Below are 13,779 nucleotides of genomic sequence, written 5' to 3' on the forward strand. Positions count from 1 at the left end.
GGAGAACTAAATGCTGCTAGCTGTCAGAGTATGAACTGTCTCGCTGGGTATACACTGTGATTTTTTCACTCGCCTTATTCGGCTTGTGCTCAAACTGCTCAAATAACTGAATCTCAGGGGTTAGAAGTTTGTAGGTCACGATGCAGGGCCTCACACTATACAACCCTGATGCAAATAGATTTGATTTTCTTGTGATTGCTGATCAGGAGCCTGAGGTGTTAATTGCTTCTCATTACCCCATGTGTATTACACGATGCACAACACACGATGAAGGGCAAACTCGGGCCGATCCCCAAAACAGTCACATGAGTGAAAAATGGTCTCAAAATGGTCCAAAGATCACACAGTGTGGGCCAACTTAAGCAGTCAGCTCGGTCCTGGACATTGTTACTGACATAAAGCTGCTGTCTTCAGCCATGTTGGACCTGCTGCTTTGTAGAACTACAGTAATGGAGGATTTGGAATCAGAAAGGGTTTTATTGCCAAATGTTGAGCAGGTTTACAACATTAGGAAATTGCTGCGGTGCTTAGTGCAAAACATTCTGTCAGACAACGCTTAAAGAAACATAAGAATAAGAATTAAAAGTGCCAAGTAGACAGATATATACATGAGTGCAGGTGGTGATCAGTGCCAAACATGGAATGATGCAGTGAACACAGCGTAGGGTCATGTGTTAGTGGTGGGAACAGTCGTACGTTTATTGTTCATGTGTCCAACAGCAGAGGGGAAGAAACTGTTCTTATGGCGAGAGGTTCTGGTGCGAATGGACCGGAGCCTCCTGCCTGAGGGGAGCAGGTCAAACAGACTGTGTCCAGGGTGAGAAGGGTCAGCTGAGATCCGAGCTGCACGCCGCAGTGTCCTGGAGGTGTACAGGTCCTGCAGAGATGGGAGTCTGCAGCCAATCACCTTCTCAGCAGAGCGCACAACACGCTGCAGTCTCTGTTTGTCCCTGATAGTGGCTCCAGCGTACCACACGGTGATGGAGGAGGTGAGGATGGACTCGATGATTGCAGTGTAGAACTGCATCATCGTCCGTGTTGGCAGGTTGAATTTCTTCAGCTGCCTCAGGAAGTACATCCTCTGCTGGGCTTTCTTGATGACGGAGGTGATGGTGGGCTCCCACTTCAGGTCCTGGGTGATGGTGGTACCCAGGAAACGGAATGAGTCCACAGAGGTGATGGGGGTGTCAGTCAGGATGATGGGGGGGAGTGGGGCTGTGTGCTTCCTGAAGTCCACAATAATCTCCACTGTCTTCTGGGCATTCAGCACCAGGTTGTTGTGGCTGCACCAGGACACCAGACGTTCAACCTCCCTCCTGTAGGCAGACTCATCTGGGTAAGCTTGCCTTGGAGATGGTCTGGAAGGATGGTGTTGAAGGCAGAGCTGAAGTCCACAAACAGGATCCTGGCGTAGGTTCCTGGGGAGTCCAGATGCTGCAGGAGGCTGAACTCGGCTCTGTGACACTTTTTGTAGTGAACTGATGAAAGCTGCGTCTCAGATGTTAGTCCAACACATTGGACACGACCTCTGCAGCTCTCAGCTGATGTGCACATGAATGATTTGTGTTTCCTCTGCAGGTAGAAAGTGTGTGTGAGCTGATGTGAATTGAGCAGCATGGATCAGTGTGAGGACAGAGAGGAGGGAGTCCCTCCCTCTAAAAGCACTCTGTGTGGGGAACATGAGAGCCAGACCAAAGCTCAGAGGTGAGATGACCATCTCTAACTGTCCATGACTCTTCTCCATGTCACAGCTCAGCACTCACATCACTGTTCCATCATTATTCACAGGAACCCACCTGGACCTCCACCCAGCTCTGTGTCTGCTGCAGAGAGGTGAGCTGTTAGCAACATGAACTCTTTGATGTCAGTTTATCTGATTTAAATGAACTGTTTGATGTTTCCTGGTCTCTAAACTGCATCTCAAAGGAAGTCACTGAACCTTTATTCCTTATTTCTATCAAACATGTCCAACATTTAAACTCCTGCTGCTCACAGTGGGACCATCTATAGTCCTGCACAGTGTAAATGACCCCTGGGTGGCGCTCTGTTCTTACACTGTGAAACACTACTTTGGAGTTTCCTTCTGCTCATTCTCAAAACACATTTTTCTTCTCTGACAGGATCCATGGGAGACCTGCTGGACCTGAACCTGGACCCAGCTGTGTGTCCTTACAGAGTGACGCGTCTAAAGATGAGCCCTTTAATTTTAAAGTCCAGCCTGTGTCTGCTGCAGAGAGGTGAGCTGTTAGCAACATGAACTCTTTGAGTTGGTTGGTTGCTAATAGACATAGATTAGTTTTTTGTTAGCTAATTAGTGACAGAAGTGATGACTTAGTGGAGAATAAAAACACTGAAGCTAAAAATCTGTCTCACTGTTGTGCTGCTCTTTGCTGCAGCAATGAGTTTATTTAAAAGCTTCCACTCTCTGTCTCTTCAACAGTAAGTGGTGCTGCTTTGTTTGCTGGCTGAGCTAAAACAGTAAAATCCACTTGTTAGCTGTCGTGTTTGTAACGAGGCTAAAGAGGGGAAACAGAGAGAGAACTTTATTAATCCCTCGAGTTGGTTCCTCAGAGAAATTCAGTTTAACAACAGCTGGAACTAATCAACTTCATAAGCTGTAAGCCATAATCATCAAAACTATAAAAAATTATAAAAAATAAAATTGTAAAAAATAAAGGCTTGAAATATCTTGCTTTATATGTACTGAGTTGATATCATATATTAGTTTCTTATTTTAAGTTGAATTAGTGAAATAAATGAACTTTTGCAAGATATTCTAATTTTTCCAGTTTATGTGTGTCTGTATGTGTGCGTACACACATACACACAGATAGATAGCACTGGCTAACAAACAGCAACATTATAATTCATCACACACTGAGAATAACAGACAAATCAACAATACATCTCTTCTTCTAATACATCTAATACATCTCTTCTTCTAATCGGTCAGAGCCGGAGCAGCTCTGACCGATCTGACCAATCAGTGATCTAATGGGTCAGATTGAAAAAATCAAGCTTGGTTAAAAAGATATAAAATGAACTTTTCAGAGCATTTTGTGTGATTTTTATGGAGAAAATCTGCCTCAAAAGTGTGATGGCTGCGTGTGCTGTTATAAACCAAGATTTAAAAATGTGTGCAGTTGTAACAGCTGTATGGTATTATTCCACTCGTCGCAAATGTCAGTGAGTCAGAGCCTGAAGGAGCTCTAAGTTCATCCTTGTTTCCTCAGACTGTTTGAATTCAGTGTGTCAGAGAAACAGAAACATGGAGGTGTGTTCATGGAAGCGTCTGATCCCTGATGTCAGAGAAACTTTACATAATTCAGCAGAGCTGATTCGGAGCTGAGATCTGCATCAACATGAACGTTACATGTTAAACTAGGACAGTCACAGATATCATGTGTGAACTTCATGTGATCCTAAATGGTATGAGTGACCATAAAAGAGCTTTAATTCAAACTGAGGTCGCAGTTTACAGAGAGCTGACTGTAGCAGACTCATTGCTGTTGCTAATGTTCTGTCAGTTTCTTCCTTTTTGTGTTTTGTTGTTGGAAGGTCTTAAATGTCAGAGCCAGCAGGTGAGATCAGGTTTCTGTGATCTCTGATATGGATCATATGACCTGGTTTCTAGGTCACATGACAGGTCAGAGGTCAGCGACTGTAACTCAGTTACTCCTGTTAATGTGAACTCACTGAGTGTTTGTGGTTTACCTCTCAGACTGGCTGAAGTCCACAAGAAGATGATGATGGAGGAAGAGGAGGACAGAGCAGAGTCTGCAGGGTCCAGCTGTCCGTCTGTGAGGAGTGACCGGTCCAAAGGTGAAAATCCACACTTCAGTGGTGAACCTGGAGCAACGAGGTCAGAGAGCTGAACTCACTGAGTAACAGAAATAATTCTGCACTGACATTATAATCAGTGTTGACTCTGGTTGATTGTCTGACTGTGTTTGTGAGCTGAGAGGAAATGAAAATGAGTTTGTAACAAAAATCAGTTTTGTCCAGTTTTCCTGTAAAAAGCTGAACTCTAATCTAAGAGGATGTTACTGACAGGAAACAGCTGCATTATCTGCAGTCTGTGTGATCACAGCTGCTTCAATCATGTTTGTGTCTGCAGAGGTCAGAGGTCACAGTCTGCAGGGTCCAGCTGTCCGTCTGTGAGGAGTGACCGGTCCAAAGATAGCAATCCAAACTTCAGTGGTGAACCTGGAGCAACGAGGTCAGAGAGCTGTGATGACTCCTTTACATGTTTGTGTTTCCTGGATAAATATGACCTGAAACATCCTCAGATTGTTACAAAGATTCATTAAAAAGAAAACAATGAAAGAGAAAAGATCCAAATGTTCGACTTGGTCATTTGCTGTTTGAGGACAGTGATGCTCATATCTGTGGGGAAAGTGTGACCTGAGTGGGTTCATGTTTGTCTTTAAAGAACAGAGCTGCTCTGATTCTCTTTGTGTCTGATCTGTTAAACAGTCTGAGAGGTCACACAGAGACCCAGCAGCTAAAGCCTGGATCATACTGGCTGCTGTTACTCCATCAGGACAACACTGAACCACAGTGGTGTGGATGTAGTGGATAAATCCCACCATACTGATGCTCAGAGTTAACCACAGGGAACAAAACCAGATGTTACCTTCAGATTGTGACCTTTGGAGTGGACGATGCAGATTTCAATAGAGAATAAATGTTGTTGTTTTTCAGCTGTGAAGAAAGAATCTAATTTTCTGAACTTAAGAATTTATGATGCTGGAAACAACATGGAGACTATAACACAACATTTCCACTGTGTTCATAGAATGAATGTAAAACTGTCAGACATTCATTAAATATGCAAAATGTCTACAGAAGCATCAGAGGGTCAGACGTGAAGCACTCAGTGATTTTGATCAAATGACTCATCAGTTATTGATCTGTACTACACTGATCTACCACGTTAGTAAAGCTGGTGTTCTGGTGGTGGAGGGAGACTCGGATCATGTTCTGGTTTTGGAGCAGTGATCTGCTGATGGTTCAGTTTGATGAGCTTCTTCAAAATCATCCCTGACATCACCACTGAAAGGACGTCCATGAAAACAGACTGAAAATTACTGATATGTTCACAATCTGAGAGTTTAAAACTTGACAGACTTGATTCAGATGAAGTTATTTGAGCAGAAACTCCTGGATCTTTATCCTGTGTTGATCTAATCCTTCATGGTTCCTCCACAGAGTGGAGCAGCAGAGCTCAGAGGTTCCCAGTGGTCAGTCTGCCCAGCAGCATCAAACACAGCTGGACTCCATATTTATGGTCTGTACTTGCACAACAACTACTGTTACATCTGTTCTGTTCACAGTCATCTCCATGCTGCTCTTTGTAGACCAGTGGATCGTCAGTGTGTCCAACATGGATCTGATGTTTGGCTCCATGATTTCAGTCTGATTGGCTCATTCATAAATATTCTGTTCCAGCTGCTGGAGGACAACATCATCACTTTTGTGAAGAACGAGCTGAAGAAGATCCAGAAGGTTCTGAGTCCAGATTACCCAGAATGCTTAGAGAGTCAGAGGAGCAGCAGCAGAAAGGCATTTGTGAAGATCACAGTGGACTTCCTGAGGAGAATGAAGCAGGAGGAGCTGGCTGACCGTCTGCAGAGCAGTAAGAGGATTTATCTAAAGATTTAAGCTGCTGGATAAATGAACATTTTCCAGACATGGAAGATGGAGCAACATGTTTTAAAGATTAGTTCCTTTTGGAATTGAGTGTTTATTTTTCTTCTCATTCAGAGCTTCAAGCTCCAGTTTGTCATCGTAAACTTAAATCCACCCTGAAGAAGAAGTTCCAGTGTGTGTTTGAGGGCATCGCTAAAGCAGGAAACCCAACCCTCCTGAATCAGATCTACACAGAGCTCTACATCACAGAGGGAGGGACTGCAGAGGTCAATGATGAACATGAGGTCAGACAGATTGAAACAACATCCAGGAAACCAGACAGACCAGAAACAACCATCAGACAAGAAGACATCTTTAAAGCCTCACCTGGAAGAGATGAACCAATCAGAACAGTGCTGACAAAGGGAGTGGCTGGCATTGGGAAAACAGTCTTAACACAGAAATACAGCCTGGACTGGGCTGAAGACAAAGCCAACCAGGACATCCAGTTCATATTTCCATTCACTTTCAGAGAGCTGAATGTGCTGAAAGAGGAAAAGTTCAGCTTGGTGGGACTTGTTCATCACTTCTTTACTGAAACCAAAGAAGCAGGAATCTGCAGCTTTGAAGACTTCCAGGTTGTGTTCATCTTTGATGGTCTGGATGAGTGTCGACTTCCTCTGGACTTCCACAAAACTACAATCCTAACTGACCCTAGAAAGTCCACCTCAGTGGATGTGCTGCTGATAAACCTCATCAGGGGGAAACTGCTTCCCTCTGCTCGCCTCTGGATAGCCACACGACCTGCAGCAGCCAATCAGATCCCTCCTGACTGTGTTGGCATGGTGACAGAGGTCAGAGGGTTCACTGACCCACAGAAGGAGGAGTACTTCAGGAAGAGATTCAGAGATGAGGAGCAGGCCAGCAGGATCATCTCCCACATCAAGACATCACGAAGCCTCCACATCATGTGTCACATCCCAGTCTTCTGCTGGATCACTGCTACAGTTCTGGAGGATGTGCTGGAAACCAGAGAGGGAGGACAGCTGCCCAACACCCTGACTGAGATGTACATCCACTTCCTGGTGGTTCAGGCCAAAGTGAAGAAGGTCAAGTATGATGGAGGAGCTGAGACAGATCCACACTGGAGTCCAGAGAGCAGGAAGATGATGGAGTCTCTGGGAAAACTGGCTTTTGATCAGCTGCAGAAAGGAAACCTGATCTTCTATGAATCAGACCTGACAGAGTGTGGCATCGATATCAGAGCAGCCTCAGTGTACTCAGGAGTGTTCACACAGATCTTTAAAGAGGAGAGAGGACTGTACCAGGACAAGGTGTTCTGCTTCATCCATCTGAGTGTTCAGGAGTTTCTGGCTGCTCTTCATGTCCATCTGACCTTCATCAACTCTGGACTCAATCTGCTGGAACAACAACAAACAACATCCAAGAAGTCTGAAACAGGAGAATCTGCAAAGAAACACTTCTACCAGAGTGCTGTGAACAAGGCCTTACAGAGTCCAAATGGACACCTGGACTTGTTCCTCCGCTTCCTCCTGGGTCTTTCCCTGCAGACCAATCAGACTCTCCTACGAGGTCTGCTGACACAGACAGGAAGTAGCTCACTGACCAATAAGAAAACAGTTCAGTACATCAAGAAGAAGCTCAGTAAGAATCTGTCTGCAGAGAAAAGCATCAATCTGTTCCACTGTCTGAATGAACTGAATGATCGTTCTCTAGTGGAGGAGATCCAACAGTCCCTGAGATCAGGAAGTCTCTCCACAGATGAACTGTCTCCTGCTCAGTGGTCAGCTCTGGTCTTCATCTTACTGTCATCAGAAGAAGATCTGGATGTGTTTGACCTGAAGAAATACTCTGCTTCAGAGGAGGCTCTTCTGAGGCTGCTGCCAGTGGTCAAAGCCTCCAACAAAGCTCTGTAAGTACATATGTGATCATAGCTTTAGCTTTTAAATGTTTATTCTAGTTAACACAGATCAGGTGGAACAACTCAAATAAAATATCAAAAATATTAAGTGGTCATCGGTACTCAGTTTGTTCAATACTGAATACAATGGAGCACAAATTGTCCACGTTTCTGAAATATTTCTGGGTGTAACTGTCACCAAAGTGCAATTTAGACCTGGCCTGTGGTTGTTATCTAAGTGATAATCATCAATTCTACTAAAACAAATACAAAATAAAGAAGTTTGACACATTTTGTTGATATCAAAAGCACACTGAACAATTCAGTGTTGTTTTACTGCTGTTCTCTCTTCACTTCTTCTCCTCTGATTCTCTCCACATGTTGCTCTGCATCAGTGCTCAGTTTCCTGACAAAACAAGATGAAATATTGCTAAATATAATAGTATCTCATTACGCTTCAACATAAGTGTTTTATTTTTGTAATTGTTTATCTGTTATTTTTCAGACTGAGTCACTGTGACCTGTCAGAGAGAAGCTGTGAAGCTCTGGCCTCAGGTCTCAGCTCTCAGACCTCTAATCTGAGACAGCTGGACCTGAGTAACAATAACCTGAAGGATTCAGGCGTGAAGCTTCTGTCTGAAGGACTGAAGAGTCCACACTGTACACTGGAAACTCTCAGGTGAGATCAAGCATTTTTCTTTCATCAACTGACAGAATTAGCAGATTAATAATAAGGCAGTCCTCTAATAAGAGGAGAAGTGGAGGTGCTTTGAAGGGCAACGTACTCTTATGTTAACAAGACAGGAAGTAGTTCCTGGGAACTGCTTCCTTTGTTGTTGTCTAAGTAGAAACATGATGGTGAAACAGTGATGAGTTTGCAGAGGTGAATCCACAGCACACAACAATGCTGTTGCGTGCTGAAAGCAGACTTCTCACAGATTCTGAGGCTGCAGGTTTCATCACTGTCCAACCAAAATTCACTGAACCAGCAGTAAATGAACGTCCAAAACGACGCTTCATGTTTAAAAAACAGATGATCAGGGGGATTTGTGTTTACATCTTTTTTGTGTGATCTGTTCACCTGCTGTTTCAGCTGTTTGGTGGTTGTTGAGATGGTTTTGTGAACTTTTAGCTGAGATTCTGACGTTTCTGTAGATACCACACATGTCTAATTACTTTGTACAGCATGAATGGCCATAACGAGGTTTTTAACAGTAAGAAAAGTTGTAAAACTTCAGAAAATATAGTTAAAAGTCCAAAACCTTCTACGTCTGGTGGCTTGTGGTAAGGAGCAGATCAAACGAGTAAAGAATTACGTTATAATTATAAATGGCTTCAACAGCACATTCAGGTCTGTGAGACTCATTCAGACACTGAGCCGTGGCTCTGTGCTACATGCACATAGTTCTGCATCTCTGCCATTCAGACACACTTTATATATAGTTTATTTTATGTAGTATTCAATACTGAACTGTACATTTAGTCTTTTTAAAGGCAGCAAGTTGTATTCAGTGTTTTCATAAAAGCCTTATTTCTATCCATTTACTGCTATTAGGAAGAACACGTGAGGTTTAAGACCTGGACCAGTTTGAAACCTTTTGTCCTCCACAATGGAAAATGGGTGGAAATAAAAATGGGTCTCACTTTAGCCAGCTCCTAATTTTATCAGTTCTACTCTCAGCGTCTCCTGTATATCTCCTGTATAAATGTTGCACTCAGCTTTGTGGTCTCCAATATCACTGAAATACAGCCAGATGCTGCTCATTTTGCCTTTTCACTCTTTCCTGACACGCTTGCATTTCAGTACAGCTCCCATTTCTCTGTGTACTGGTCTCTACCACTACCCTTGCTGTCTATGGGACATTTCCGTCCTCTTTCACATAATGGTATGATCCCAGTCTGTCTCTGAAAGTGTTTGGCCACATGGTTTGCTCATCAGAATAACATCTCAGCCGTGCTCACATTGATTATCAGCAAGCCTGAAAATTCATCAATATTTGACATATGAAATTATCTCAAGGGCTGGATTTGGCCCACGGGCCATATGTTTGACACCCCTGGTTTACACAGTTTGGTATTCAATGTACAAGTGAGCTAGCTCTCAGCTAACTAGCAGACAAGCTAACTGCTGGGACTGCGTCTTTCTAACAAGAGCGTCAGACACTCAGACTGGTTTCCTTTGTGGATGATGATGTGTTCTCACACTGATCCTTCATGCTGATGCTGCCATCCACCCACTGCTCCTGGATTCTCATCATCATCTCCATCAGCCCTCACAATACTCCACCTTCATCAGCTTCATGTTCAGCAGCCTGGATGGACAGTAATTCTTTCCATGGGTTATGGTGGGACATTGAGAGCTGAAGTCAAACAGCAGTGAGAATGAAAGACTGATTCATTTCTATTTAGTCTTGTGATGTGCAGCTTTGTTCAGAGCATTAAGGCCCAGCAAAGATCACTGAGGTCATAGAGTCCTGATGAAACCTGTGTGCTTATAGAAACTGAGACCAGATGAACCAGAATAGAATGACATTAAAATGAAGTGTCAGCTACACAAAGGCAAAGCTATTCAGTTGTTGCTGTGAGTTATTTAAATGGAGGATGGAGTCAGACTTTAAGCTGCTGGACTCAGTCACTATATCCTGTTGTCCTCATAGAACCTGGACACACAGACTCACCTGTGACACAGTGACACACAGTGTGGGCTACACACACATTAGAAAGTGGATCAGTCACACTTGTGCAATCATTTGTTGTGCTGGGAAACCATGAACACTTTGAATCACATTAATGGCTTTGTTACAGCAACATTCAATCATGAGTTCAAAAGTAGTGCATTGTGTACTTATTTTAATAGTACTGCAGTATGAGAAGTGCAACATTCAGTGTGCAGAAACAGATCAGGTGCTTTCTAACAGCAGTGTTCCCTTTAACACAGCAGCAGTTCAAATATTTCTGTCAGTCTGAGCTGAAACATGAATCTAATCAAATATCAAATCAAAGTTCTTTGCCTCTGCCAGGACGTTAACATTTGATCTAGTTTTTTACAAAGTTCCCTCAGCGTCCAGAGCCACCAACATACCTTTGATCAACAGCAAGTGAACATTTATAAATGTGTGTTTGCAGAACAGGAAGCAGCAGAACTATTGTTCTGTTATCAGGCAGCAGCACAAACGCTCATCAGCTCATTTACTGTGCAGGACTTTGAGTGTGTGAAGTGTGTGTTTGTGCTGGATTTCCTTTGGAGAATCTCAGTCAGAAACCAGACAAAGAAAAACTCTTTCAACAGTCCAGGTTGAGTTGACAACATGAACTGCATTTATCTTCCTCTGACTGACATGTTCTTCCTCCTCTGCACCGAGCCAGCTGCTAAGACTCACAAGCTCATTGACATTTTCTGATGATAAAGAAACTCTCTTCTTCTGCACAATATGAGCAGCAACAGAGAAGAAGCTTTCACAGGTACAGATGTTGCAGCTGTGGCCAAGTACATGTGCTGCATGTTGGAGCAGCACTCTAATGGACAGGCCTCTGTACTGATGGTGGGCTCTGCTCTGTATCCACCACACTGTTCTCAGCTGAGTCTTCCTCCTGTTCACAATCACACTCTGATCAAGCATGTTCACGTTGTAACGCCGTGGCTTTCGTAGTCTCTCCTTTTTCTACAGCTCATGTGTTCTTCTTGTGATGCTGCGTCTTGAGGCTCATACATGCCGTCATTTGTTGATCCTAAGAACGTTCCTCAGACCGACTTCTTCAACAACAGATAACTTTAGTTGTATCAACACTGCCTCCTGGAACAGTTTAAAATGAACATGTCAAAGATCTGTACCTGTCTCCATGTTTCTGTCCCCGCCCCTTTCTTTCTGTCCTGGGTCATGTGAGCGCTGCAGTAGTATTAGGCCCACCCTCAATGCTCCCATTGGCTGAGACCCATAATGACGCCCATTTCAAGCCAGCACTGATCAACATCCCTCCTGTGACCCATGGCTGTTATATTCAGAGCCAGTGAGCACTTTCACAATAATCATGATTTTAAAAACTGTGATTAAAATAATTGCTGACGTTAATCAGTTAATGAGTTAACGAGATAATAACAGGTTAAGTTGCCCTAATAATTAGACTTTGATGACAAACTGATGTGATCTCCATGTTTCCTTTGTTGGACTGTGGGCGAGTGTCAGAACTGAATGTACTGAGTAACATGTAGAGTTTAAACATGTGTCAGTTCCAGTTTTAGAGCTCTAAAGTGCAGCTATCATGTTAGGAATATGTTAGGAATAGACAGGAACACTGAGCACACTGAGGTCAAATCTTTATTTTACCACTCGCTGCATTCTTGATGTTCATGAATTCAGCAGCTTCATGATTGTCTGCAGCATTAATCTCATATTTCCATTAAAAGTGTTGAATTTGACTGTTTGATGTTCTTTATGATCTCTGGCACCAGTTCATCTGTAGGCTGAGCTCAGTCCATCCAGTTAGTGAAATGATGTTTAAAGGTCTCCTTGTTCTGTGAGCGTGCACAGATCCTGAAGCAGAAAGCCTGGGTTACAGAGAAATGATCATCACTGTGATGATGCTCATCATCTCTGACTGGGATTTGAGGTTTTGTCAAAGCAGCAAAGAAAGCCTGGCTATGTTGGACTGGGTGTGGCAGCAGCTCCCAGTTTGAGTTCAGGAGACAGACACCCTCTCTACTTTGACGATCAGCTTCAAACTTTCCTTTTTGATAAAGCTTATAGTTCGAGCTGGATCAGGTGACCCTGAACCATCCCTTAGTTATGCTGCTATAGGCTCGGGCTGTTGGTGGACTTCCCATGATGCTCTGCTTTCTTCTCCCCTCTTTTCACTCCTGATGCTTTTATATGTCACTACTGCATGTCCTTAACTTTTGTCTCTCTGTTTTGTTCTTGTCTCTCTGAGCTCATCTCTTCTCTTTCCCCTCACCCTGCAACCAGTCATGGTAGATGCTCCTCCTGGAGCCTGTTTTCACTGGGAGGATCTTTGTGTCAAAGGGAGTTCTTCTTCCCACCATCACCAAGTGCTGCTCACAGTGGAGGCGGTCACCTTACACTGTTAAACAGCTTCAGATGACTGTTGTTGTCTGTTGGGTATTGTCACTTATAAATAAAGTTACATTGAATGGATGTAAATGGATAGATGTTATTGTGACAAAGAGAAAACAACTGTTGACAGATAGATTGTTGTTTTGTGTGTTTGCAGTCTGTCAGGATGTCTGATCACAGAGGAAGGCTGTACTTCTCTGGCCTCAGCTCTGAGCTCCAACCCCTCCCATCTGAGAGAGCTGGACCTGAGCTACAATCATCCAGGTGACTCAGGAATGAAGCTGCTGTCGGCTGGACTGAAGGATCCAGGCTGGAGACTGGACACTCTCAGGTATGGAGAGAAAATCTGATAGAGGAGGAAGAGCTGGAAACATTTCCTGTGTCCTTCACTCACTTCCTGTTTGTTTCCTGCAGATGATACATGAACAATCACACATGCAGGAATATTTTCAGGGTCAGACACACTAGTCTAGCTGGATAGTTCATGGATATTTATGTAGGGGTCTCCAAGGAGTCTGTTTGCAGGAACATTTAGGTCACAGGTGTACCTGATATAGATACCAGTGTACCTAATAAAGTGTCAGCTAACATTTGGAAATGGAAGCTTAAATAATGACAAACTGTACATTCACAGCTGAATTCACAATAAATTTGTTCTGAAGTGCACATTTTTCTGTTATTGTTCTCAAACAACAGAATGAGAATGAAATATTGATTCTAACAGGGCCCATAAACAGCATTAGCTTAGCAGCATTAGCTTATCAGAGTTTCTATCATGGTCACAGAAATCTTTAGCAGAGAAAAGTGGCCTACTTAGCAATAGCTGCTCAAGTTGTATAAAGAAAGGGAAAACAGTATTAGCATTAGCTGCTAATGGCAGCTTACTTAGCATAAACTGTTCACATCTTTATAATGCAAGGGAAAGGAGTCACTCATGGAAGCCTATTTAGCATTAACGTCTCACATCATTATAACACAAGAGAAAAGGGTATTAGCGTTAGCTACTAATGCTTATTCACCTCAAATTAGCTTTAGCTGCTAATGGTAGCCTACTTAGCATTAACTCCTCACTAATATAATGCTAATTCACATCAAATTAGCATTAGCTGCTCATATTGTTATAAGGAAAGAGAAAACGGTATTAGCATTAGCTACTAA

General features: G+C 43.2%; 1 protein-coding gene across 1 annotated transcript in view; it reads left to right on the forward strand.

The window, feature by feature from the left end:
- LOC143415993 (protein NLRC3-like) overlaps positions 1–13,015 on the forward strand; it is a 155,018-nt gene extending 142,003 nt beyond the window's left edge. Inside the window, exons 5-12 of the mRNA XM_076881356.1 lie at positions 2,121–2,237; positions 3,722–3,862; positions 4,118–4,219; positions 5,212–5,290; positions 5,452–5,638; positions 5,767–7,564; positions 8,058–8,231; positions 12,779–13,015. Of these exons, the coding sequence (XP_076737471.1) occupies positions 2,121–2,237; positions 3,722–3,862; positions 4,118–4,219; positions 5,212–5,290; positions 5,452–5,638; positions 5,767–7,564; positions 8,058–8,231; positions 12,779–12,971 (2,791 nt within the window). The 3' untranslated portion in view covers positions 12,972–13,015. The remainder of the gene's footprint in view (positions 1–2,120; positions 2,238–3,721; positions 3,863–4,117; positions 4,220–5,211; positions 5,291–5,451; positions 5,639–5,766; positions 7,565–8,057; positions 8,232–12,778) is intronic.
- The last annotated feature ends 764 nt before the right edge of the window (positions 13,016–13,779 follow it).

The sequence above is a fragment of the Maylandia zebra genome, unplaced genomic scaffold (assembly GCF_041146795.1).
Source record: "Maylandia zebra isolate NMK-2024a unplaced genomic scaffold, Mzebra_GT3a scaffold11, whole genome shotgun sequence".
Classification (NCBI taxonomy): domain Eukaryota; kingdom Metazoa; phylum Chordata; class Actinopteri; order Cichliformes; family Cichlidae; genus Maylandia; species Maylandia zebra.